Raw genomic sequence first — 26193 nt, 5'->3', positions numbered from 1 at the left:
CCCCCCCCAACCCCAGCGACCACGCCCCGTGACTCTGCACCGCCCTCTCCCTCAGCTTTCCAGGCACAACAAGCAGCTGCAGCACCTGCTCAAGCCAGTGAAGCGCATCCAAGAGGAGGAGGCCGAGGGCATCTCTTCTATGGTGGGGGCGCGGGGACAAGGCTGGGTGTGGGGCGGGGCTTAGGTCTAGGGGCGTGGCTGGGCGAGAGATTGGATGGGCTGGTATCTGGGGGCGAGGCTGGGAACTGAGGGAGGGGATGAGGGTACTGCGAGATCGGAGGGCCGGTTGGAATACGGGATGAGCCCGGGGGCAAGTCCAGGAACTCTGGGCGGAGCACGACTCGGGGGTGTGGCCTGAACCTGAGTAAAGGGCTGGAATGGGGAGGCGGGGCTCAGGGTGGGAGGAGCCGGGAGGGTGGGCGGTCCGGGGTGAAACCTAAGGGTAGAGGTGGGAGCCGGGTTGTGGGAGAGGTCTGGAAGCCTGGAACTGGAGCCGTGGGTGCTGAGGGGCCCATAGAATTGTTTCGACAGGCTCTCCCCGCTTATCCCCTCTTTCTTCTGGGCTGCATCCTAGTTGGAGTAGGCTGGGTCTCGTCTGGCAGGGGGGCACCTGGAGCAGGTAGGGCTCTGGTGTGAGGTCTAGCGGTGGAAAGTTGCGGGGCTTGACCTCGGCGGCCCCTCTACCCCCAGCTCAGCCTCAACAACAAGCAGCTGTCCCAGATGCTCAAGTCCTCCGCGCCCGCACAAGAGGAGGAGGAGGACCCTCTGGCCTACTACGAGAACCACACATCCCAGATAGAGGTGGGGCCCGAGGGCAGTAGGGGCGCTGTGAGTGAGGGCCTGTGAACTTGGCCCTTGAGGGCTGTGGCCTGGGTGTGACCACGTGCCTGTGTGCACCCAGATCGTGCGACAGGACCGCAGCATGGAGCAGATCGTGTTCCCGGTGCCTGGCATCTGCCAGTTCCTGACGGAGGAGACCAAGCACCGGCTCTTCACCACCACGGAGCAGGATGAGCAGGGCAGCAAAGTGAGCGACTTCTTCGACCAGTCCTCCTTCCTGCACAACGAAATGGAGTGGCAGCGCAAGCTCCGCAGTGAGGACCCCCGCGGGGCGGGAGGGCAAGGCCCCCTGGTGACCCCCTTACCTGTCAGGGGGGGCTGCCTCACCCCACCCCACTCCAGGAGGGCTCCAGTCATGTTTTCCCCCTGAAGTGGGGCCTGGAGCTTGAGCAGGTGCTGGGGGCCCCGGAGGGGGAGGCCATGTGGGATGAGGGGACAATGTTAACCAGAGACCCACCCACATCTCCCCCAGGCATGCCACTGATCTACTGGTTCTCCCGCCGAATGACCCTGTGGGGCAGTATTTCCTTCAATCTGGCAGTTTTTATCAACATCATCATTGCCTTCTTCTACCCCTACATGGAGGGCGCGTCCACAGGTGGGGACACAAGGCTGGCAGACTGTGGCCCTGGAGACCACCGTGCCTCCTCCCTGGGTTTGGGCAGAGCCTTGTGGCCAGCCAGGCTCTGAGGGGACCAGATGCAGAGTGGGGGAAAGGCACCCCTGCACTACTTTCTGGGCTTTGCACCCCATCATGGGGGGAGAGACAGACGGGGTCCAGTGCGACGACAGGGTCCTTGACCTCCGGAGACAGTACACGTCTCTCTCATACACACGGGCACACGTGCATGAGCCAGAGCTCAGCTATGATAGCAGCAGCTGGATAGGGCCTCTCCTGCCTTAAGCCTAGACATGCAGGTGTGGTGGTGCAGGAGAGGCCCTAATACCAGGTGACCAAGAACTTAATAGGGAAGGTTTCCGGGAGGAGGTGGCTTCTCGGGGTCTGTTGGGGCTGTGGTGGGCTTCAGAGACCAGTGCTCACCCTGCACCCTGGCCCCCAGGCGTGCTGGGCTCCCCACTCATCTCACTGCTGTTCTGGATCCTCATCTGTTTCTCCATCGCGGCCCTGTTCACCAAGCGCTACAGCATCCGCCCCCTCATTGTGGCGCTCATCCTGCGCTCCATCTACTACCTGGGCATTGGGCCCACACTCAACATCCTGGGCGCCCTCAACGTGAGTGCCAGAGGGAGCCCTCACCCCAGACCACCCTTGGGGCTCATGGCGCCATTGGACCTCGGGCTGGCCTGCTGCCTCCCGGCAGCCACTGCTCTGCTCTAACCCCCCTGTGCCTGTGTCGGGATCAAGCTTGTTAAAGCTCCACGGTTAGGACCGTTCTGTGCCTCCACTGTCTCCCGGGACAGCCTGGGGCAACCGGCACTCAGAGATAGCCAGCCAGGAGTCACTTTGGGGCACTGGCTTCAGGGCTGCTGTGTAGACGGTGTTAGTCGGGCACTGCCCAGAGGCACTGTGTGTACTGTAGACATTAAAGATTTGTATGTTATGACAGTTCCTGACAGCTGGAAATAAAGTACCCAGAGCAAGGTGGGGGGAGACCCCTCTTCCGAACTTACCAAGTCACCGTAGAGGCCAAGGTTGGTCTGCTTGGTCTGACTCTATCTGTATCTCACTTTCTTCCTGGAGCCAGGGGCCCACGGGGCTCCTCCCCTGTTCTATCCAAGAGTCCAGGTACATTTCTGGAGGCATTTTCATTAATGCTGAGCCTGCCAGGTTGAGCAGGACCAGCTCAGATCCACTCTAGGCAAGGGCTGGCCTCCGAGCTGGTCACTGGGGGGGCAGGGCGGCAGGGAGTGGAGATTCAGGGTGGGCCATGGGGCACTGATCCCCATGCCTTCTACCTGCCCCCAGCTGACCAACAAGATTGTATTTGTGGTGAGCTTTGTGGGCAACCGCGGAACCTTCATCCGGGGCTATAAGGCCATGGTTATGGACATGGAGTTCCTCTACCATGTGGGCTACATCCTGACGAGTGTCCTGGGCCTCTTTGTCCATGAGCTCTTCTACAGCATCCTGGTGAGCCCTCTGGGGGCTGGGGCTGGCAGGGGTGGGGGGGTGGGGGCGGTCGGGGCTTCCCTCAAGTTGCTAGTGGTTCCCCAGTGCCAGTCTCTCTGTCCGGTCCTCTTGCTGCTGGGCTGGGAGGGCTGGATTTGCAGAGTCCTCCTCTACCTGGCCCCAGCCCAGCCTTCGGGGCCCTGATGGCCACTCCCGGCCCCCATCTGGCTCATCTCCCCTGTCTGGTAGTGGTTTTAAGCTTGGACTCGAACCAGAATACCTGGGTTGGCATCCCAGCGTGGCCCCTACAAGCTCTGTGATTTGGGGCAAGTTTCTTAACTGCCCCGTGCCTTCACTTCTGTATCTATAAAACGAGGATGATTAATAGCACCCACCTCCTAGAGTGATTGTGAGGCTGAAGTGAGCCAACGCACACAAATCACACAAAAAATTCTTCCCCCGGGTGTGGTGTTTGCCTGCCCATTCAGCCCTCACACCTTCTCCCGGGCCACTCCCTTCCCTTGGCCTTAGAACTCCAGGTGCCTCTGAGCAGCCTTCCCCGCCAGGCCCACTAGGCTGGTTCCACCTGCCCAAGCACAGACCCTCCTGGAGGAGCCTGTGGGAAACCACTGGGAGCCGGGCAGCCCTTGGATCCAGCGGCATCTGCAGCCCCTCAAGGCCCTGTCCCTGCCCTGCAGCTCTTTGACCTCATCTACCGGGAGGAGACGCTGTTCAACGTCATCAAGAGTGTGACTCGAAATGGCCGTTCCATCCTGCTGACCGCCCTGCTGGCCCTCATCCTGGTCTACCTCTTCTCCATCGTTGGCTTCCTCTTCCTCAAGGATGACTTCATCCTTGAGGTTGACCGGCTGCCCGGCAATCACTCTGGAGGTCTGGCGGCTCCTCTCCTGGGAGGGTGTGGGGGCTGAGAGGGGCTGCACAGACGACCCGTGTCAGGACCAGGCGCCCTGCCTCAGTTCCTCCTCTCGGGTCCTGGGGTGGGGGTTTCTAGTTCACAGCAATCTGTGAACTCCCTTTGTCCCGGGACACACCGAATGGGTGGGAGAGCCTTGGTCTTCTGCTCCCTGAGGAGCCACCTGCTTGCAGACCTGGCATCCATCTGAAACTCAGTGTTTGCAGGGGCTGCCTGTGTGCCAGGCTCAGGGGTGTGGACCCCCCCCTTCCTGTCCTTTGTGCATAGCAGGGGCATGAGGACCCTTCACGTGTAGCCTGACAGAGGGGAGAGCTCGCAGGATCAGGGAAGGCTTCGTGGAGGATGTGGGGCGGGGGGCACAGCGAGGGGAATGATGGCCATTGGACTTCCTGGTGACCTCACCCACGTCCTCTCTAGCCAGCCCCCTGGGGATGCCACATGGAGCTGCCACATTTGTGGGCACATGCAGTGGGGACAAGCTGGACTGTGTCTCAGGGGTCTCAGTGCCTGAGGTCCTGGAAGGTGAGGGCAGTGTGTCTTGGGCGCCTGGGGCAGGGGCGCAGAGGCGGGTGGCTTGGCCTGGGTGTGAGCACATACTCCGCTTGTAGGGAACGAAGAGCTGGAGAGCACGGAGCGGGCCTGCGACACGCTGCTCATGTGCATCGTCACTGTCATGAACCACGGGCTGCGCAATGGTGGTGGCGTGGGCGACATTCTCCGCAAGCCCTCCAAAGACGTGAGCATCCCCTGCCCCGCTCCCAAATCCACGTGGCCCGAGCCCTGGCCACGTCAGCCACTGCGAGGTCCTGCTCTCGGGTCACGGTCACGGCCTGGGGGAGCAGCTCGGCCCCCCTCCCTCTCCGATGTTGCAAGCCCCCACTTCGCATCCCCTCTCCCTGCTTGGCCACCGGGTCCAGTGCGCGGTTACATGGTTGTTGAGCTTCCCCACCCCCGTCTGCTCACGCCTCCCCACCGGCTCCCTGTAGTTGCTCTCAGGAAAGACCTTGGCAGCCGAGCTTTGCCCAGGCTGGGGAAGGCGTGAGTCAGACACCGGGCGGATCCCCGGCTGCGCTGGCTTCATCTGCGAGGCAGAGCCCCGGCCCACAGCAGGGGAGGGCAGGGTGGGGAAGCTGAGTCTGCTCCGTGAGGACGCCTCAGGATTTGACTCAGGCAGCCAGGCGTTACCAGTACTCAGTCTGTCCTCGGCCACATGGGAAAGCCGCTTCCAAGGTCAGACAGTGTTTCTAGAATGTGTGAGGCCAGGCGTCCTGAGGGTGGGGCAGAGGCGTTCAGAGCTGGCTCTGTCCCCAGCCCAAGGTTAGGGGCAGAGACAGGCCTCGACCTACAGCCTCAGTGCCCCACGCCAAACTCCTATCACAGGGCGCCGGCCTCGCCGGTATCTTTTCTGAGTCCGCTGTCTCCTAAGTCACACTCAGGGCTTGTGATTGTACTTCTCACTGCCCACAGTGAGGCTGGGTCTGCTCTGCCTCCCTCAGGGCCCCGGGAGCCGGGGGCCTTCGTCCCCCTCTGCTGAGGGCCGAGCCTCCTCTGTCACAGCCCTGACCCCTGCCTGAGTCTGGCTTGCCTAGGTGACGGGGCCTAGCCTCCCTGCCTCCCCCCTGCAGGAGTCCCTCTTCCCAGCCCGTGTGGTCTACGACCTCCTGTTCTTCTTCATTGTCATCATCATCGTGCTGAACCTCATCTTTGGGGTGATCATTGACACCTTTGCTGACCTGCGCAGTGAGAAGCAAAAGAAGGAGGAGATTCTTAAGACCACGTGCTTCATCTGCGGTGAGGCCCCCTTACACCTTCTCAGTTTCCAGAGGAAACTGAAGCCCCCCGGTCTCTGTCCAGGGCTTTTCCCACTCCTGGTGTGAAGTCCCCTCCCCACCCACTGCAGGCTAAGGAGCGGGTGGCACCTGCAGGACAAATCCCTTATCAACTACTCCTGCTTGCCGGGCTCTTGGGATTCTGGCCACCGTGGTGCTGAGCTGCCCTGGTGGGAGGCTACAGCTGTGGCAGGGCGGGATCGCCACGGCTAAGTGGCTGGTGCTTTAAATAGAAGTGACCTAAATAGCCCAGGGTGGGCTGTCACATGCATTCACCAGTCCTTTTAGCCCGGGGAACAAATGCCCCCACTGCCCCAAGAGGCGGGTGTTTACTCTGCCAGGTGGCCCCACGGTGGCTCTTGGGAGCCTGATGGTTTCGTCCTCACCCTCTGCATCGTCAGGTCTGGAGAGAGACAAGTTTGATAACAAGACGGTGTCCTTTGAGGAACACATCAAGTTCGAGCACAACATGTGGAACTACCTGTACTTCATCGTGCTGGTCCGCGTCAAAAACAAGACGGACTACACGGGGCCTGAGAGCTACGTGGCCCAGATGATCAAGGTGTGGACCCCGCCCGGGAGCAGCGGCCGCTGGGGGTGGGGGCGGGGGGGACAGTCGCGAACCCTTGTGGGAGGGCCAGCTGAGGAGCAGCTGGGGGCAGCCCTCACTGGGGCCCCGCCGGCTGCCTGTGCTACCTACCGAGGGTCCTCGAGCTCTTCTGCATGGCCTCTGTTGTCAGGGAAAAGCCCACAACAAACCTGTCAGCCCCAAAGGACGTGCGTGGTGTCCCCGGGCCCGTGGCTGCCCGATACCGAGGAGGTGGGGGAGCAGGCAGACCCTGTCCCGGGACTGCTGCTTGGGGGACCATTCTGAGGGAGCCTTTTCCAGCTCGGCAAGGGGAAGGGCAGCTTCCCGGAGCTTGGATGGTCCAGGCCGAGAGGGAGCCTGGAAAAACTTTCAACTATCAGACTTCAGAGGAATCAAAGTTACTCCATCCAATTTCTGTAGTGACTAAAAGGGAGTGAAGGCAGTGAACCAAAAAAACAAAAAGGTCTCGTTGCTTTTCGGGTAAAGGAAGCCCCGTCAGTTCCATTCAATGTAGTGCATCTTCAGATTACTGCACATCAGATAAATTGCAGGCTAAAAGGAAAGACCTATGGGGGGGGGGGGAGTTCTATTTGTTTCTTGAGTGTATAATTGGAACTGATCTTGGAGTGCAGGTTTATCTGTTGGTCTGAGAACTCCCCCAGCTTGTGACGAGGAGCCAGAAAACTGGTGGCCCCCTCCCGCTCCTCCTCGGTCGTGGGAAACGTGGCCTTGCCTCTGAGACACGTGTCGGATGCCAGCCATCCTCGGCGGCGCCTCCCCTCCCTCAGTGTGCCATCTGTCCGACTCGCATCTTCCTGGGGCGTGGGGCGTGCGTGGCGGGGTGGGGCGGAAGGAAGGAAGGAGCTTCAGGGTCTGCTGCAGAGCCCTCCTCCACCTCGCAGGGTGTTCTGAGTGTAAACAGATGGTGCTGATACTGGCGAGACTTGAGGCCGGCTGAAGGAAGTTAGCCTGTCACAGCGTGGTGGCCTCCGCGCCCGCCGAGGGTTCACTGCCAGCTCATTCTGGCTCCGGGGAGGACCCCAGTCAGTTCAGATTTTCCCATGACACAGCCCTGGGGAGGAATGTGTCCAGGGTGTGACGGCGGGTTCCCCCTCCATGACTGCTCTTCTAAATGAGGCCTTCCTAGCCTGGGCCGGAGCTTGCTCATCCCACCAGTGATTTTTTTCAGAACAAGAACCTGGACTGGTTCCCCCGGATGAGGGCCATGTCCCTAGTGAGCAACGAGGGGGAAGGGGAGCAGAATGAGATCCGGATTCTTCAGGATAAGCTCAACTCCACCATGAAGCTGGTGTCCCACCTCACCGCCCAGCTCAACGAGCTCAAGGAGCAGGTGTGCACCCAGGCCTATCCTGGCCCCACCCTTGGGGTCCCACGCCGAGCAGCTCCAGACCAGACCATCCATGGGAGGTCACAGCCCAGCCTGCCATGGGGGAGAGGGGAGGGGACTGGGGCCTTCACGCTCCTTCCTTTCCTTTGTGGGTCTGGGGTGGAAGACAGGTTCCAAATACGCTCTCTCCCCCATGGGAAGTTAGACTGAGGTTGGCAGCCCCTGAGTCCACCGAAAGACATGGCCAAGTGGACCTTTGCTACAGGTGTGAGGGGTCCTCCCCCTCGTTCACCCCTACTCCCAGCAGCTGCTCGGGGGCTCTGAGGGGCTCACCGCTGATAGGGGATGTCAGGGCACCCTTCCACTTCTCAAGATCCCCTCTTGCCCAGAGCACCCTCCTCTCTGTCCGGAGTGACTAAATGAGCTCAGGCGCCCCTCTTTTAGGTGGGGTGTTTCCCAGCTGCACCAAATCAGGGGTTTGTGATGCACTAATTGAGGACAAGCGTTTGGGGCTGACATCCTCAAGGCACCCTGGGTGGGGGGGCTGTGGCCTGCTGCCAGGGCTGAGCAGCAGCTGGGTCTGAGGGGCAGGGCGGGGGCGGGGGGGGGGTGAGGGGTGGGCACCAGCCCCTCCCCAGTGCCCATGGAGAGAGGGCTCTGGGCTGCCTGACCCGACCTGTGGGCACCCGTTTAATCCCAGATGACAGAGCAGCGGAAACGCAGGCAACGCCTGGGCTTTGTGGACGTCCAGAACTGCATGAGCCGCTGAGAGCCACCGGAGGCCCCAGCAGGGGATGGTCATCGCAGAGAGTGGTGACCGGGAACACTGCCCCTTCCTGTGGGTCAGGGGGCCCGGCCAGCCTGCCAGCCTCTCAAGGCCAGGTGCCCACTCGGCTTCCAGCTCCCATTCTGCCAGACACCCCCCAAGCCGTGCCAGGCTCTGGCCAGCATGGAGTGGGGAGCCACAGAGCTGACAGTCCTGCCTAGAGCCCTTAGAAACGACTCAGAAACTTACGGGGACTCAGCTTACCTTAATGCCTTAGAGGAGAGAAGTCTTCCGGAAGGACAATTGCTTTGTTCCTTAAAGCAGTAACTGACATTCTCTTGTGTTCCTCCGTGGGATTAGGAGTGGGGTCGCGTCTTTATTCTAAGCACTACATTTTGGTCTCTGCCTGCTCCTGAGGGAGGTGCAGTAATGCTGTTGTCGCTAGTGATTTTAGGGCTTTTTATTTAACTTATTCACGGGTGCCGTGTTCAGCCCAGGCCACGGCTCCACGGCTCCCTCCGGGCCGCAGATCTGCTGTAGACCGCGCATAGACCTCATCATCCAGGCCACCCCTCCAGCTCGGCCCCAGGTGGACTGGTGACCCGAGGAAAAGAGCCTTGCTCCTGGGACCTGCCTCTTCTAGGCCTCCTGAGAAGAGTCGCTGGCCCAGAGGGCAGGGCTGGGGCATGTCGGAGCGGCTGGGTTTCGACTGTTAGTTTTATCTCCTTTTGGTGTAACGTTTTACAAACCCTCTGGCCTGAGAACTAATATGTTAACTGCCTTAAATAAATTAATAGAACGCTAGTCCATGAGAAAGGGATGCTATTTCCTACACTCCCCAGGGGCGGTGGGGGCTCCTGTGCCCACTGGCCCGGCCTCACCTTGGGCTCTCGGTAGATGCCCTGAGCGACATCCTGTCTCGCAGTGATTCCTGGACAAAACTGTATCGCAGTAGAACTGGTCTGTATTTTATTGTATGTATTTCAAAACATACTGAGGAGTCCAAGGACAAAGGAGGTTAAGAGCTCACTTCCACTTCTTCCTGGTGAGGGGTGCCTGTCAGCCCCTGCCCTACCTTCTCTCAGCTCCATTGTTGACAGAGGAAATGCTCAAGTGGGGACCACGAGCATTTATGACAGCTAAGGTTCCATGGGATGAGGTGACCGTGTGTGTGTGTGTGTCCCTGGCCAGGGGGCTGGTGTCCTGTGGCCTCCCACGGAACCTGCCTAGGGTGCTAAAGCCACCTGCAGTCTGCAGCCCCACTTGGCCGAAGACCGTCTGTGTCTCTACTCTGTCCCTCAAACCAACTTGGAACATGGGTTTTCTGCAAGGTCAGGGGCAGAGGACCGGATCCATCCTTCTGAGTCAGTGCGAATGACGGCCAAACAGCCTCTTCTCATCTCTCGGCCACACCACCTCCTGCTTTCTGTTTGCAACAGGATGCCTTCTTCAATGTTTACCGCTATTTTTGGCTATCCCCCAGGAACTCCAACAAAAGGGAGCCTGAGAATCCTGCCAGGAGCCAGCAGATCCCCCCTGGCAGGTGGGGCTCCTGGGGCTGCACAGGAAGCACCTTGCCCAGAGGCCCCGTCACCTTCCCTTCTCAGGCCCAGACGGAGACCCGCATTTCCTCTCCTCTGGAGACTTCCCTACCCTGACCGGCGGGTGGGGGTGGACACTCCATGGCATCCCTTCTCAGGCAGAAGCTTTCTTTAGAGCAGCAATGGCTTTCTTTCTGTGAAAGCTGGGTGAGATTCCTGAACCGTGAGGATGGGGAAATCAGGGCAGTTTTATTTATGATGGCGATGTACAAGACTCCACGCTTAGGTGCGCGGGCGAGATAAGGACCGGGCCCAGGCCTTCTGCTTCTCCTCGGGATTCCTGGGGGCAAACTTCTCCTGCAGCTTCTTCCACATGCCTTTATTCATTTCCTTAAATTCTTCTAGGGTGTCTGCAAAAGGGGAAGACAAAAAATAAATAAAGAGACTGAAGTCTACAATATGAATATGTAAATTGGCCCCATCCGAGCACACCCTGATTTTTACACAGTATGTTCCTGAAAGAGGGAAGCGTGGCCCCCAACTTCTGATAAGCAAATCAAGACAGGGTGACAGAAAAATAACTCGTGTGGATGCAGCACTTGTGCAGCAGGCACCACATGAACATCCTGCCCCTTCCAGTGGTCTCCACCCGGTGCCAGAGAACAGCAAAGAAACGGTATTGCCCTTGTCAGTGACATGACCCATGGCCCTTAGACTTTCTCTCAAAACTTGGCCTGTAACACACAGACCATACTGTCTCCACTTCTCAGATGTAGAAATGAAGGCGGAAGGAGGTTAGGTAAGTTGCTCAGGTCGCACAGCCAGGAAGTGGTGGAGGTGGGATTTGAAGCTCTGCATCACATCCAGCGGAGCTGAAGAGGCACTGGGGAAGGAGATGGACTGGGGTCCCCACCGATCACTTCCTCTCTGGGAAACAAGTGATTTAACCCTCTTAGCCTCGGGCTCCTCATATGTAAGGTGGAGATAAAAACGCCTGCCTCAAAAGTTCCAGACTAAAGGAAATAATAGAGGAATTTCCCTGGCAGCTGGCCCACACTCAAGAAGAGGTGGCAGTCTTCATAGCTATGAAGGCAGCAGGGAGCCAGTGAGAGCTGGTGAGGCCCTTGTGTAAGAACACAAACACACACACGCTCACACTCACGCTCACGCCCCAAAGGAATCAAAACCAGCTTTCTCAGTCCTGGCACTATTGACATTTTGGGCCAGACAGTCCTTTGCTGTGGGGCTGACCTGCGCGTTGTAGGATGTTTAGCAGCAACCTGGCCTCTACCCACTAGATGTCAGTAGCAGCCCCCATACCCGGCCCCTAGCTGTGACGTCTGAAAATGTCTCCAGACATTGTCCACGCGGGACTGTGGCAGTTTTGCCCCCAGTGGAGAACCAACAACTGGTCTAAAGTCTCTCCAGGGCTAAAGTTCTATGACACCTAATTTTACCTGTATTTTAAATTTAGATTTTCACATAATCTTGTTTAAATTTCATAGCCTAGATTTTCATCAGTTACCAAAACTTCTAGAGAAAAAGGAACAGCTCTTCTGAACAAAAAGGCAGCTTACGTTTATTGTCAGTGTGCTCTTGACTAAGTCAGGACATATGCTATACCTCAGCCACGAGCCCAACATCCCACCCTGAAATCTTTCCAGGTTTTCTCGTGGGCGTGAAGTGGGATGCTGGGCGGTCCCTGTCCACTCACAAGCCACGAGGCCTCTTTTAGAGTCTCCCATGGCCCCAAGCCCAGGTGAACATGCTTGGGACCCAGACCTCGGTCACATTTCAGACTCGCTAGGCCCTCAAACACTGCAAGGTGTATTCTTGCCCTGTCAGAGGAAACAATCAGTAAGCCTGTGCCACACGGTCGCAACAAAAATAGGAGGCTTACTGTGAAAACGAACCATCAGCAGGTTTGCTGGAGCTGAACTTCTGGCCAGAACAAGCCGCAGCACAGGCCAGTGGTGGGGAGTCTTCCGTGCCCCCCTCGTCTGCTGCAGCCTGCTCTCCCCCAACTCACACAGGTGTCCGGGGGCCAACAAGAAGGTGGAGGCTGGGCCTCTGGAACTTATTTCCATTCTAGTTTCAAGTCCAAAGTTTGCTCAAACCCTCTAGAGCCCTCAGAGTGACCCTGTGCACCAATACTGGTAACTGCATGGGCCCAGAAACATGGGAATAATTTTATGGGTACATTTGAAAAAACTGTCGATAAAGGAATTCCGCCTGGCCAAACCATCCTTACCCCGGTTTTCCAGAGTACTGTAACAAAAAATAGGATCAGAGTTGACACACAATAGCAGGTGATACCACCAGGTTTTATCTGTTCAGAAGGTAAGAGTTCTCTGGAAGGCCAGATCCCCAAAACTTGGTTGCTGAAAGGCTGCCAGAGGATTAGGAGAGAGAAATTTCTAGAGTACCCAAAGGCAAATGTTTCAGGGCCATGCCCTTGCAGAAAAGGTTAGCCTATTTTTGTATAGGGTATCCTTGGCAATAAAAATAGTAATTTTCCAGAACCTGCCTACATCAACCCAGGCTCCCTCTGCCACTCCCCCCATCTCCCTGTCCAGTGACAATGGAGGTGGGGAAGTAAGGAGGGGATGGGCTAGGTAGGGTATTTCCTTTCTGTTAATCGAGGTCTGTCAACAACTCCCAAACACACCTAGTTAAACCCATATCTAACCCACAAACCATGTCCCCTGGGTCAGATAACTCTCAGACGGATATCCCCATACAAGTGTATTGAATGGCTTTTTGTTTTAATTAAAACCCTCATTGTTTATAAAGCCCCCTTAGGACCATAAAAATAAAATTATTTTCCTTCCATCTTGATTTCAACTACTTCCATTTGGCAAATACGTATTCCCCGGTTCCCTGCTGCACGCTTTGAATTTAAAAGCTCTGAAGATGGATTTTCTTTTTTAAATAATACCTTTGACCTTCTCCATATTTTACGGCCAAAAAGCATGAGCCCCGAAGCTTCAGAATTTCCTCTGGGCTATTCCACAAGAATTTCCATCAAGCAGAGCGGTCTTAGTAGACAATTCCCCTTGGCTGCTCAAACTCAAAGAATCATTTGCAAACCAACCAGAAAGGGCAGCTGTGCTGTCAATACCTGTGGACAGGATCAGCTTGTACTCTTCCACGGACAGGCCACTGAAGCTCGTGTCTCTGGGGCGAGGGTACTGGTCATACGGGCCAGAGAGGAGAGAGACGGTGGGGGAGAGATTAGTTTTGCAGCACAACCTGAGACCTGATGATCCTGGGGGGAAGCCTTGCTCTCCCGGCAAAGTTCACCAGCCTGGGCCTTGGGAAGCCAGAGACCGGGCTGGGAGAAGAGCAGCGCCACCTAGAGGTCAAAGACTTGGCCTCGCTTGAGCGTAGGCAAGAATCCTCTTGAAATGTAGCCTGTGATTCAGGAGGTCTGGGTGTGGCCCATGATTCTGCATTTCTTCTTCTTTTTTTGTTTTAATTTTATTTTTTTTTTAATTTACATCCAAATTACTTGGCATATAAGATCCTGCATTTTTAACCTGCTCCCAGGTGGCGCCGGTGCTGCTGCTCACGGACCACACTCTCAGTTATGAGGATTTAGAAGAAATCCCTTTTCCCTGTAGGCTAGGCATTTGGCTGTGTATATTTCTGGAGTCACTTGAACACATTTTTCAGGCTTGGGAAAAACCACACTAAGTGGAATTTGACAGTAATCATGTCAGGGCTGAGGAAAAGCCCAGCTTTGTCTGACAGGACTTTCCCAAAGCACCCAACTTTATCACCGGAGTGTGGGGAAGTACCAGTTCCATCAGAGGAGATGCGAAAATATGTGTAAGACCCAACGGTTGTCAGATACACCCTGGGCACGCACTGGCATATAAAACACATGGCCTTTATTCGAAATTATAAATAGCTTTTATTTAGGTGACCTAAAAGCCTCTACCAGGCGCCTTTGTTGGCTTGCTTGAAATTACTGGTTACATCTGAAAGTAGCAAAACCACGATCCTTTACAAAGGATTGTATAATCAGATTTTCACTCACTCTCATTGGTCATTTCCAGTCCGAGGGCTGGGGATATAAAAGACTGGCCCACTCACCTTGTGTTTGTAATAGTTTGAATGGAGTCGTGCTAAGCTCTCATACATCTGATCACAGGCCTCAGGCTCAGCGATCTGAAAAACAAAGAACCCCCCAAGGAAGTAGGCAAATAAGCCCCGCCTCTCACGCCGTGTCTGCACCTCTGGGTAGGACCCCCTTACAGAAGGCTTTCCGCACTGGCTTCTTCACTCCATGGGAGGCAAACCTGGCCTACAGCTCCAGCTATTAGAAAGCTATTAGAAATCACCTTTTTGTAATGGCTCCACCTCACCAACTCCCCAACCTGCAGAAAAACTCCATCCATCAACTGGCATCTGGGACCTGTGTACCCCCACACCGGCTGCAGTGGGATGCACCACAATCAAAATAGATGATCAGAAGGGTGGATCTCATGACAGGGAGTGGTGGTGGAGAGTGTGGGCTCCAAGGAACCAGAGGAGGGGGAGTTCCCGTGCTCAGTGTATGGTGGAAGTGACACTAAGCTGGGTTCTGGAGGATGCAAAGGAATTGGGGAGCAGAAGGGAGAGCTGAGAGGCCTTCCGGGTGGGGGGATGGTGTGAGCAAGAGGAGGCAGGAATGCTATCTATGCTTCAGACCAGACCAATCTGGCTGAGGGCCCGAATATGCAGTAAGAACCTGGGTGGGAGAAGGAGCTTTTTGAGTTAAACCTTCAATATGAAATGTATTAAATATTCTTTTAGGAAAGGCAAAAAAGAAAAAAGAAAATCGTCTGAGCGCTCATCTGTGGTGAGCCGCTGCAATTTTATAAGGAAAGAAACATGAAGAAGGCAGTATTTTAAGATGAGACAGTTGAATTGAGGAGAACCAAGAGGGAGAGTCCAATTAAGTGCCGCTGGAAAGGATAGGGCCCGAACACTGAGGCCTTGTGAATAGAGAGGGGAAAAAAACAAGAAATACCCTTGGTGCCCCTGCTGGAAATTCCAGGAAAGACGGGCCCGTGCAGATGCAAAGTGGTTTTTCCCCTTTCATACCTCTTTTTAGTTTTCCCTTCCTTCTGCTCTTGCTATTATTTATCTACAGTTCCTTATATTACTCTGCCAAGAATTCTGAAACCTCCCCAGAAAAACAAAACAAAAACAAAACTTTCACTTTTATGTTTTTTCCCCAGAATTCAAATGATGGATTTTTCCAACTTAAATCCTTTCTCGAAGAAGGCAAAGCACAAATAAATCAGTAGTTAAGCGTTTTAATAAGGCAGCTCTGCTTCTGCCTCTGTGCGCGTGTCAAATGAGGTCTCCACTTTATTGCCAACAAAAAAGACGATCCATCACTTAGTTTAATTTGATCCAACCCCGGGTTCAGGCCACTCATCACGAGAATGCCCAGGTAGCCACATCAGAAGAGAGAGGATTCTGGGCTGGGGAGGTAGCCAGTGTTCGCTGAATAATGATCAAAGTCTTTCTTTGAGTGGATTGGCGCTGAGGGAAGGACAGAAAGAATGGATGGGGAAATGTGCTACCAGAGATCGAGTTCTGACCCCTGTGGGGCAGCGCTTCCAGGGAAAAGTCCAGCTGGAGCAGAATTCTGCAGGATGCACTTTGGAGGAAAGCACATGGAACATCCTGGCTTCAGCAGAGCACGTGCGACCAAGAGCTAACACGGAAGGTAGGGGAACAGAAGGTACATGACACAAAAGGAATGAGAACAATGCCAGCACAAAGTTTTGAAGAATATTCTGTCAATTATCAAAAGAAAATCACGCATTTCATCTTTTGCTTGCTGTCTTCGTTCTTGGGAGGATGAGTTCACTTACACATGTAAAGATCGCGCACCGAGAACCCGCGGCGTGCTCAGCCCTGTGTATGAGCAGGTCTCCGTGGCTGTGGAGAGCAGTAGGGTCACACTGCCTAGCTTTGAATCTTGGCTCCTTCACTTATCAGCTAGCTACAGGATGTTGGGCGAATCGTGCAATTCCCCCTGCCTCCCACACTTTAGAAAACATTTGCCACTAAGTCCGTAAGTAAATAAATATATATGTATGAATGAATGAATGAATAAATAAACAAACAAACAAATAAATAAATAAATGGGTTCAAGCCCCACATCGGGCTCTGTGCTGACAGCTCAGAGCCTGGAGCCTGCTTCGGATTCTGTGTCTCCCTCTCTGCCCCTCCCCTGCTCACACACGTGTGCACGCATGCTTCGAGAGAGATTTTCTCTCTTGAAAATAAATTTAAAAAATTATAAAGAAAACCTTTGCCACATTTGCTTTATCAGTCTCTCCATCTCTATGCATTTTCCTTCTGATCCATTTGATAGTAAGTTGGAGCACGATGCTCCTTTACTCCATAATATTTCAGTATGTTTCCTAAGAACAAGGACGTTCTTTTACATAACCACAGTTCAGTGATCAAATACGGGACATCTGACATTGATATGACACTTTTATCTAGTTCATCATCCATATTCCAATTCTGTCAATTGTCTCAGTAACACTCTTTACAGGAAAAAAAAATCTTTTTGGTCCAGGATCTCCTACTGCATTTATCTGTCGTGTATCTTTCTCCTTTCAGCTGGGATGGTTCCTCGTGCCTCGGCCTTTCTTTTGTCTTTCAAGCACTGACATTTTTGAAGCATACCCGCCAACTTAACCTTTCTTTTGAAAGAAAAGATAATAATAGCCCCTATTTCTGAGGGCGGTGTGAGGAAAAATGAGGTAATGCCTGGGTTGCTCTGAATTCGGGGCCTGGAACACTGATAAATGTGAGCGATTAGCTTTTGTTAATATTACTGGTAGTGAATAGTTGTAGAAGGAAGCACAGGCCTCTAGCTTGCAAACTACAAGAGGAAAGAGCAGAACAGTTCGGGACAAGCCTGGAGATAGATAATCCTGGTGACAGTGGCATGAAGGGTGCCGTGGACACTGCCGGGAAAGACTGGCCGGAGGGTCATGGCTACAGAAGGGAGTGGGGGTTTTCTAGGCCCAGGGCAGGCTTAAGCACATGTCCAGGGAAAAGGCAGTGATGGCATTCTTGGTGGATCAGTGATGCCAGTGTGATGGCTGGGGCGTGGCTAGAGACGGAGTAACATAGGCAGGGAAAATCGCCGCACCTGACCGAACCACCGGCTCTGACCTGTGGCTCTTGGCGGTCACCAAGCATTCCGCGGTCAGCTCGCCGGGGATGAAACACCAACCCTCGGTTTCTGCCAAGTGAGCAGTCATCTGTCACACTTATTCTTCACCTGGTGGCCGCCCATCTGGACCTTCCCCTCTTACCGCCATCCGACCACCTTCCCACCCAAGTGGAGGAAAGGGGTTCCCACCTTGGACTTGCCCTCCTCGGCCACCAACACAGCGCTTCCTGATCAAACCCCCATTCTGACCAGATCCTCACCCTCCAAAATCTTGCCCACGCAAGCTCCCCTCCTGCTGCTCCTCCAACTTCTCTAACCATGAGAATTTGCTACAGGGCTACTCAGCTACCTCCTACCACATACACCCTCAAGTGGGTGACAGGTGTCCTCTCCCTTCCTGTCCTTTCCCTTCTTTGAAAGGGCAGAGGAAGGGCACAGGAGGAGGCTGAGGTCACCCTTGCAGAGCACTGCTCCTGGGAGGGCAAAGAACACAGGGACTGAGTGCAAACAACAAAGGGATCCTCTGAGTTTTTTCCATCTCTTAAAATTCCTTCAGTAGTAAAGACACAGTCTCCTAGATATTTTACATAATGCCTAGTGCTCCATTAACGATACAAGAAGGAACCAAACACCTGACAATAACCACCAAAAAATGAACTTGTCACCCAACTTCTGATTTGAAGTCAGATGTCTCTATCAGGCTGTAAAAGTGGCTTGACGGAGGCGATGAGAACTAGGTATGCCAACTTCTGGCCAGATGTTACTGCTTAAGGAGAGAAGTGGCCATGGCCAACTCTGGGTCCCAGGCACAGCCAACCCAAGCTCAGCAATTAAAAAAGTCTCAGTTACTGCTCAAAAGATTATCGAGAAATATCTTTCTAATTCCAGAAGCCTGGCCACACTTGTACATCGTACACTTTTATTCACAGATGTCAGCACAAACATTTCTGAATTTTGAAATATACAGTTTTCCTGATGAAATGTACTGTGCACTTTTAGAAATATTCTTATAGACAAGCTTTAAATTACCTGATTTTGCATTCACACCTAATGAGATTACAGACATTTTAGGACTAATAGCAGCTCTGGGTTTGAGAAAGGCAGCAGTGGGACATTATGAAAAATTCAGCTCTGCTCCCTAAATGTGAATAAAATAGATGTGCAACTGACACAGTGTCCTTTATGGCTCTATTTTTGCTCCTTTTGCATTTCCCCTGCTCAGTCGTCAGTGTATTTCTCTTTACCATATTAAACTTTTATACATACAAATCTACATCAGTGCCGCAGGCACTGATTTCGATTTTCAAAATTGAATTTTGGGTGGTGACTGCAATTGGTACACACGGCGGCCCTGATTCTAGTCACACAAAGGGACGCATAAGCACTTTTGGGAAAGGGTGTCGCAAATTGCTTTGCTAATTAAGGTAGAGCTGGATTCAGTCCAGGAGGATCTATGAAGAAAGGTTTTCATGGCTTGGTAATGAACTTCTGAAATGAGTTCATTCCGTTATGGGAGCCTATTCCCTTCAGTTGCAAATCTATTTCTTGAGCACCTACTATGCAGAATGCTCTGCTAGGGGCTGTGAGGGGACATAAAGACCCAGCCTCGGCCTTGGAGAAGTTGGCAGTCATGCTGAGGGCAATCATGCTGAGGAGACAAGACATGCGCTCATTAAAAATCAAACATGGCTCCGGGGTAGCGTGTAACTGAGAGCCAGAGTTAACGGGAAATCAGAGGTGGGAGCGGGTCACCAGGCTTGGCTAACAGGGCAGGTGTGGCAGGGGTCTCAAGTTTCACCGCGGGTGACAAGGATGCATGGGTCAAAGACAAGCAGGGTCTTAAGCTGAGCCACCACAGGAGGGCCTGGGAAGGCAGCAAACCTTGGCAAGCCTTGTGTGTTTGGGGGGCGGGGTCCACAGTGCACAAGATCCTCAAGGGTTAAGAACCACTTACGTCGTAGCCAATTTGGGAGGCAAGAGAAGACACCCTACGCCAGGGTACGGTGCTGGGGTGTGGTGCGAGGCAAAACTCAGGCTGGCGCCAAGGATCAGAGGACGGTGAAGGCCTCACAAACCTGCCTGCCACTTGTCCAGAGGGCAACAGGCAGAGCCAAAGAGCTCTGAGTAAAGCAGAGACCCACTGAAAGTGGTCAGTAGTTTGTCCCCCACCGAGAAGCACCTGCATCCTTAACCAAGCACAGAAGACTGCCATCCCCAGGTCTAAACACTACCTCACCCCACTCTAGCTCCACCTGGACCTGGGAGAGGAGGAAAGATGGAGACGTCTGCATTCCGCCTCAGAGATGATTCTCCTCGTAACTCCTGTTTTGCAATGGGTTCAATATTGCAACTAAAAACAGCATGATCTGTCCTCAGCCCATTCCTCAAAAACCTGCCTTCGGGGGGCCCACATATGGGCCAGGCAGCGCTGAGGCAGCGTCACCCCTGCCAGCACATGCCAGGAAGCTGGGAGCCAGCTCCTGGCCACACAGGAATGCCGAAGACCCGGGCTCCGCTGGATGACTGAGAAAACAGAATTCTATACACACTTTCACATTCTCCTCTGAGAACTGGAACTAGCATTCCCATTACTGCAAGCCTGAGAACACAGTTCAACTTTTTTCCAAACGAGGCGGGTATGGTATCAACCTGGACATAATACAAGAACTCACTGGTGGGTAAGCCCCTTCCCGGATGGCTGCATCTCCGGGCTGTTCCTCACAGCTGTGCCCCACACTGGATTAGTGGGTGCTGGTGTGCAGTTGGGGAGCTTAAAGGAAGCTGCTTGGGTACCTAATGAACTCAGTAGAAGGATTTGCTCCTTTCCCTGTACTTAAGTGAACAATTACGGTTGTTTTGCCACCTTCCCCCACATTGAGGTTCTTTTATTAAGCTCTTGGTGCGGCAGGGTACGTGTTTCTTGAAGAAACTGTATTCAAAGGGGGCAAAGCCCATAACCATTAACTTTGAAAAAACTGTACAAAAGGACAGAGGGTGTAAGAGGCGTTGAGTGTGTTCCTGCTTCCCACCACACCTCCCTCTTGGTGGGTTTTGGGTGGACTGTGAGACTTCCCAAAGGGCATCCTGAGGTGGAATAAATGGAGGCGGTGCTTTCTGTACTCTGCTTTCAAGTCTGAAGGGCTTTTTTTTTTTTTGCCTTCCAGCGAGTCTGGCTCTCCTGCACTGCTGTCCCACCCGAGGGTCATCTTTCCTCCCATCCACAGTAGGGAGGTCATGGCCGGGGCAAAGAAAAGCAGGTGGGTAAACACAGGGAGGTATTTAATTCTTTGGCGAAACTGTCCATGGTCCAAAAAGGCTCGAGCAGGGCACGAGGGAAAAGGAGTGGCTTGATGTTTGTGGACCAAGGGGACTTTCTAACAAGAAAGAACTTGCGAGAAATGGCAGCTGAGGAAAGATCAGGGCCAGAACAGCTGGGTCTGCTGCTTACTTGTCTTGCCACCTAACTCCCATGGGACCCTGAGGAGGCTGTTTTATTTTTCTGGTTTTGTTTTCTCATCCGTAAAATGGGAATAAGCGATGGCTGCCTCAGTCAGCTGCACTAAGGATTAAATTAAATGAGATGATGCATGCACAATGTGCCAGGCATGTATTCAGTGTTATTGTTAAGACGCAGGTAGCCAAGAGGCCAAGAGGACTGCCTGCCTCTCTCCTCTACAGGAACAAGGAGGCTGTGGACTAGAGCCGCCTCCCCCTCCCCCTCCAGTCCCTGTGTTTCTGGCAACTGGCATAACCAAGGAGAAACTCCACACCAATCAGCCAACCGGGTCTAATGCCTGCTGCCGGCTGCCAGCTTAATGAAAAGTCTACCAGAACCACCTCTCTTTCTCAAGGTTTATAGATGACCCGCGGGCGTCAGCGGGAGCGACTCACAGTGCTGTTCTCAATTCTGGCAAGGGGCTGCTCCCTCTAAAAATTATCACCAAGATTTACGAAGCCCAGGAGCATCCTCAGGTGACATCAGGATGAGGTACCATGACAGTGGTCCTGAGTAATGTGCTCGCTGCCATCATGATATACTGGGTTGCTCTACTAGGGATGCATTCATCAGCTGCTCCAGAACCATCAACAGAGCCATGACTTGCATCTAAAACCGTTGACTCAAATTTGTGTGCGCCTTCGACTGATTAGAACTATCTCCCCAAGTGATGACAAAGGATGACAACTCCAAAAGAGAAAGCTCTACCCTCTTCCTCTGGCTCCTCTTACACTAAGTCAAGTAGGCGAACATCACACTTCCTCCCCAAGGCTCCAGCCTCTGTCAGCCTCACTGCTGGCTGGTTTTACCACTTGGATTTCAGTAGCGTAAATTGCATATCTGCCTGGCTCTGTCTTGGCGGTAAGGACCAGGCTGTGTCCCTCTTAAATTAATTCTCACCACTCAGGACACAGAATTATTCCTTCTGTCTCTTCACTACTTCTGTCCATCTAGTTCTGCCACATCTGGAACCATATTCAAATGATTTTTACCTCATGAGCCATAACCAATCAGTCATTTATTTGTTTATCCAGACACTTACTGATTGTCTTTTATGTGTCAAGAACTATGCTAGACAGGGGAGAAAGATAAAAATGGCACCATCTCTTTTCTCAGGAAGCTCACACTAAAATGACGTAGGGAGCAGAATCCTAGAAAGTCTATGGAGTTTGCAGAGTTGGGGCGAGATACAGTTCTTGCTTTCAAGATCTTTATACGTCAGACCAGTGAAGACCGCTGTAAAAGGCGTGTCAGTGTAGTGCCCCACTCCTCACAAGCCCTGAACCAGACACTCCATCCATGCTCTCTACCCAATCTGGAATCTGATTTCAACGATGCCACTGGCCATGTTCCTGCTCCGTTAGGTGGGGTGGCTTGGCTCTGTGTTGGGCTAAGTTGCAAAAAAAAAACATGTCCTTGCTTTGATAGGTCTTGGCCAAGTTTGGCAAAAGTTCAGGTTGTGTGTTTATGTATCACATTTCCTCCCTCTGACCTCTTGCCTGAGCCCCAGGCTCAAATATCTCACTGACTACTTGACATTTCCACTTGGAGGTAAGTCCACTTGGCATCTCAAATTTAACATGTCTAACACCGAACTCAAGATGTTCTTCCCACACCCCACCTGTTCCTCATCTAGTCTTTCCCATCTTGATAAACGGCACCTCCTCCCACCCAGTTGCTCACGCCAAAAAAATCTAGGTGTTATCATTGGTTTCTCTTTTTTCCTTTACGTCACATCCACTATATTAGCAAGTCCTGTTGAAGCAACCTTCACTCTGCAAGCCGAATCTGGCCACTCCATCTCCTGTGCTGCTAACTTCATCCAAACCACCACTGTTTCTTGCCTTTTCTCTAGCCTCCTTGTTTTTTTTTTAAACGTTTATTTATTTTTGAGAGAGACATAAAGACATAGAATGCGAATGGGGGAGGGGCAGATCAAGAGAGGGACACAGAATCTGAAACAGGTTCCAGGCTCTGAGCTGTCAGCACAGAGCCTGACGCGGGGCCCGAACTCACCAACCGTGAGATCATGACCTGAGCCGAAGTTGGACGCTTAACCGGCTGAGCCACCCAGGCACCCCTGGCCTCCTTGTTTCTATCCTTGCCCCCTATAATTCATTCACCACACACAACCAGAATGATCTTTTAAAACAACTAAATTAGGACACTCAAGTCTCCACAAACTTCGCCAATGGCTTCTCACTGGCCTTATGAGAAAATCCAACTCCTAGCCAGTGCCATTAAGACCCTACTGTGCCTGGCTCCTGTCCTCCTCTGACCTCAACTCTTAGCAAACTCCTTCCCACTCACTCCTCTTCGGCCACTCTGGCTTTCTTTCGGCTCCCTAACACATCAATCTGTTTCCCGCCTAGGACCTTTGCCTGGCATGCCCCTTCCCACCTAGTATCAGTTCAGCTCATCTTCCCTTATGTCTCATCTATGTGTCACCTCCCGAGCAAGTCCTCCTCTACCATAACTAATAGTACCCCTTTATCATGCTACTGTTTTACACCCAGCATAGTACTGATCTGGACTACTTTACATAGGTCTACTTCCTTATTGTGTCCCGAACTAGAATTTAAGCTTAAATTTCACGCTGAGATGCAGAGAGGACCTCATCCGTCTCCCCAGCACCTAGCACATGGTGGATGCTCAACGAAGATGTGCTTTATGAATGAGTCCCAGAGCTGCCGTCACACCAACCTGGAGGATAGCAAGAATCAGGTCTACTACTTACACACAGGGGCATGGGTTGAGGTCCCAAACCTGCTGCACGGGCTAACAGGGGCCCAGGTAGCACACAAAGGCTTAGCTCAGGCCCTACAGAGGTCCCGGAGGTTCAGCTCAACGTCAGTGCACAACACTGCGAGGTACCAGCACCGTGTCGGGGGAGCTATAAGCCTGCGACTGTCACTGTCTACGACTGCTGCTGTGTGTCTCAACCCTGGCTGCACCTTGAATCATCTGGAGAACTTTAAAAAATACTGAGGCCAAGGCCCCACCCCCAGTGGTTCTGATTCAGGATGGTCCCGGGCATCTAGACTTTTAAAAAGCTTTCTTCAGTCACTCCAAAATGCAGCCAGATGAGAGCATTGAATAAAAGGCTGGGTCGTCGCTCTCTGCAGTTCCCGGGGGGTACAGGAGGGTCCGCGCGCACGTGCGACCGGGGTGGGAAGGCGCGCGCATGCGTGAACACCTCGGCAAGCCGCTCGTTGGCCCCGTCCCTGCCTCGTCCTTTCCTCCCATCGCCCCAACCGCCTCCCCGCTGCAGGAGGACCCCACAGTCGGTCACCTGGGTGTTCTCTCCCTCCCGAAAGGCCTGTGCCACCCGCTGCCGCAGGTAAGCGCCCAAGTCCCGGCCCCGTTTGGTCTCGTCCACTGGCCATTCCTCACAGAGCTTAAGGAAGCGCCGGTAGCGGCTGGCCGCCATTTTGGGCCCCGCTTGTCCCCGCCCTCATGGGAGGAGTCGGAGCGGCCGGTGGCGCTTGCGCACTTAGGCTCTCCGGCTTCCCGAGGAGATGGGGTGGGTGGGAGGAACGAGCATGCGCGACTTCGCGGGCGCCCTGGCGCTCTCCGGATGGGGGCGCTGCTCTCCTGTCTCTGCTCGCGGAGCTAATTCAGCCTTCCTCCTCCTGGAGCCGGCCCAGCTCCCAGGGGCAAGTCAGACGCGGAGTACCCCAGGGACAGGTTTGCTTCTCTTTTTCAATGACTGCACAAGAGCCAGACTAAAAAACTTCCTCTGAGACCTCTGCTAATTTGCATAAACGAATACATTTGCATGTAAATACGGGTTGTTATTCGATGAAGATGTGTTTGAATTTAATCATGTAGCAGGCACAAGTTGTTCGCCTCCCCTTCTCTCTTCTCACAGCCCCTGTACCTGTCACTACCACTTGGTACTGCTCCTTAGCTTTTGTTCCTCTCTCCCAGCCATATTAGTATCCCTTCATAGCGCCCCCCTGCCCACACCAGGCACTTTTCCGTGGGAGGCACAGATTTCCCAGCTTGAGTGAAGTCAGCTGGGTTGATTCAGCCTCGGAAACTTGTTTTACCAAGTCTTCTCTTTTACATCTCCAGCTGCAACATCATGTGGAATGTCATCATTTTTTCCTTTTCTTCTCTTTTTTCTTTTTTTTAAGAGAGAGCGTGAGCAGGGGAGAGGGAGAGAGGGAGAGAGAAAGTGAATCCCAAGCCGGCTTTATGCTCAGCGCGGAGCCTGACAAGGGGCTCTGTCCATGGACCCTGGGATCATGACCTGAGCTGAAATCAAGAATCAGTCGGTCACTCAACCGACTGAGCAACCCAGGTGCACCCATCATTTTTCTTCCCAAGATAACCCCACCAGTTTCCTTAAGAAATCCTCAGCCCTGCTCTGTAGCTTCACTGTCCTGGCATTTAGCCAAGACCATCCTCTGCTTACAACACTCAGCTTCTCCGAACCTCTTTCTTCTTACCTGCCCACTTTGTGAAGGTGAACCCAGGAGACTCTTGCCTTCAAGGAGTAGAATGTGGAGTAGTGAATACGCAACCCAAAGTTCAAAGTCACGAGGGCCTTACTTGAAATGTTAGAGGATGCTGGGGAGTTTGGAGAAAGAAATACTACTTCTAGCTGTTCGGGGGAGTGAGGGGAGAAAGATCGGAGATGGCTTCTGAAGGAGATGGCATTTGGGCTGGACCTTGAAGGCTGGTTAGAATTTGGATAAGTGGGAATGGAGGGACGTGAGCAGTAAGAGCCAGGCCTGGGGCAGAAATGGGAGAGAGAAGAGGAGGGAGGGGTGTAATTTGAGGAAAGATCAATGAATGATTTTAGCAAGGATCAGCTTTGAACTGTTCTGAAGGCCTTAAGAGTAAAGACCTATTGAACGAGAACCACTGGGGACCTGGGGTGTGCAATGCTCACTTGAGGTAAGTGAGTTCAGGGGGTGCCTACCTGAGGGTAGAAGAACTCAGGAGGAGTGGAAAAATGAGGCTTTCAGGGGCACCCTCACCTCGTTCCCGGTCCAACAGTACCTCCCTGCTCTCATCATCAGCTGTATTTATAGCCACATAGTTTTGATGGCCAACCCCAGGCCTAAAAGGTCAAGGATTGTATCTGTTTACTGTCAAGTTCCAGGCGCCTAGGGCTGTGCTGGGTGCCCAGAGGCCTTGTCCTTCTGCCTGAGGCCTGACCACAGCTGTGGCTTCGAAGAGCACATGGCTGGCTGACAGTGTCCTAGGAGGCAGGGTCTGAGGTCCCTGTTTCGTTCAGTGAGAGGAAGAGTAGCATTAGGTGGCATTAAATGGTTTTCACCCCACTTGAGGCGCAAGTGGAATGAGAGATGGAGAACAACTAGACATCTAGGAAACTCAAACCAATGTCTGCTTCTAAGGCTCTCCCTTCCCCATCACAATGTCTTCTAGGCAGGCTGTGGTTGCCCCTGGTTCAGACTGCTCTGCCCACCTCTCTTACCCCCACTGGAATCTTGTTGGGCTTGGTGGTTCAGTAGTGAGGCCTCGGAGTCTTATAGACCTGGGTTGGAATGTGGGCTTGTTCATTCATTCATTCATTCAGGACTGTCTACACGATTTGTGGGGGACCGTTACC

General features: G+C 53.3%; 2 protein-coding genes across 2 annotated transcripts in view; one reads left to right on the top strand and one right to left on the bottom strand.

Annotated features, from left to right (window-relative positions):
• ITPR3 (inositol 1,4,5-trisphosphate receptor type 3) overlaps nucleotides 1-9193 on the top strand; it is a 67345-nt gene extending 58152 nt beyond the window's left edge. Inside the window, exons 46-58 of the mRNA XM_049653438.1 lie at nucleotides 56-142; nucleotides 691-801; nucleotides 902-1094; nucleotides 1313-1438; nucleotides 1902-2074; nucleotides 2768-2932; nucleotides 3610-3802; nucleotides 4263-4367; nucleotides 4454-4581; nucleotides 5471-5636; nucleotides 6076-6236; nucleotides 7453-7614; nucleotides 8312-9193. Of these exons, the coding sequence (XP_049509395.1) occupies nucleotides 56-142; nucleotides 691-801; nucleotides 902-1094; nucleotides 1313-1438; nucleotides 1902-2074; nucleotides 2768-2932; nucleotides 3610-3802; nucleotides 4263-4367; nucleotides 4454-4581; nucleotides 5471-5636; nucleotides 6076-6236; nucleotides 7453-7614; nucleotides 8312-8380 (1839 nt within the window). The 3' untranslated portion in view covers nucleotides 8381-9193. The remainder of the gene's footprint in view (nucleotides 1-55; nucleotides 143-690; nucleotides 802-901; nucleotides 1095-1312; nucleotides 1439-1901; nucleotides 2075-2767; nucleotides 2933-3609; nucleotides 3803-4262; nucleotides 4368-4453; nucleotides 4582-5470; nucleotides 5637-6075; nucleotides 6237-7452; nucleotides 7615-8311) is intronic.
• Nucleotides 9194-10146: 953 nt separating this feature from the next.
• On the bottom strand, nucleotides 10147-24077 carry LOC125938356 (ubiquinol-cytochrome-c reductase complex assembly factor 2). Its single transcript, XM_049653439.1, has 4 exons — nucleotides 23902-24077; nucleotides 14017-14091; nucleotides 13040-13109; nucleotides 10147-10328 (listed from the first exon to the last, which is right to left on the bottom strand). The coding sequence occupies exons 1-4, from the start codon at nucleotides 24037-24039 to the stop codon at nucleotides 10201-10203; spliced, it is 411 nt and encodes a 136-aa protein (XP_049509396.1). The 5' UTR covers nucleotides 24040-24077; the 3' UTR covers nucleotides 10147-10200.
• Between the last annotated feature and the right edge of the window lie 2116 nt (nucleotides 24078-26193).

Source organism: Panthera uncia (assembly GCF_023721935.1).
Source record: "Panthera uncia isolate 11264 chromosome B2 unlocalized genomic scaffold, Puncia_PCG_1.0 HiC_scaffold_24, whole genome shotgun sequence".
In the NCBI taxonomy this organism is placed as follows: domain Eukaryota; kingdom Metazoa; phylum Chordata; class Mammalia; order Carnivora; family Felidae; genus Panthera; species Panthera uncia.
The sequence above is the reverse complement of the archived record's forward strand: the minus strand, read 5'-3'. Positions and strand labels throughout refer to the sequence as shown.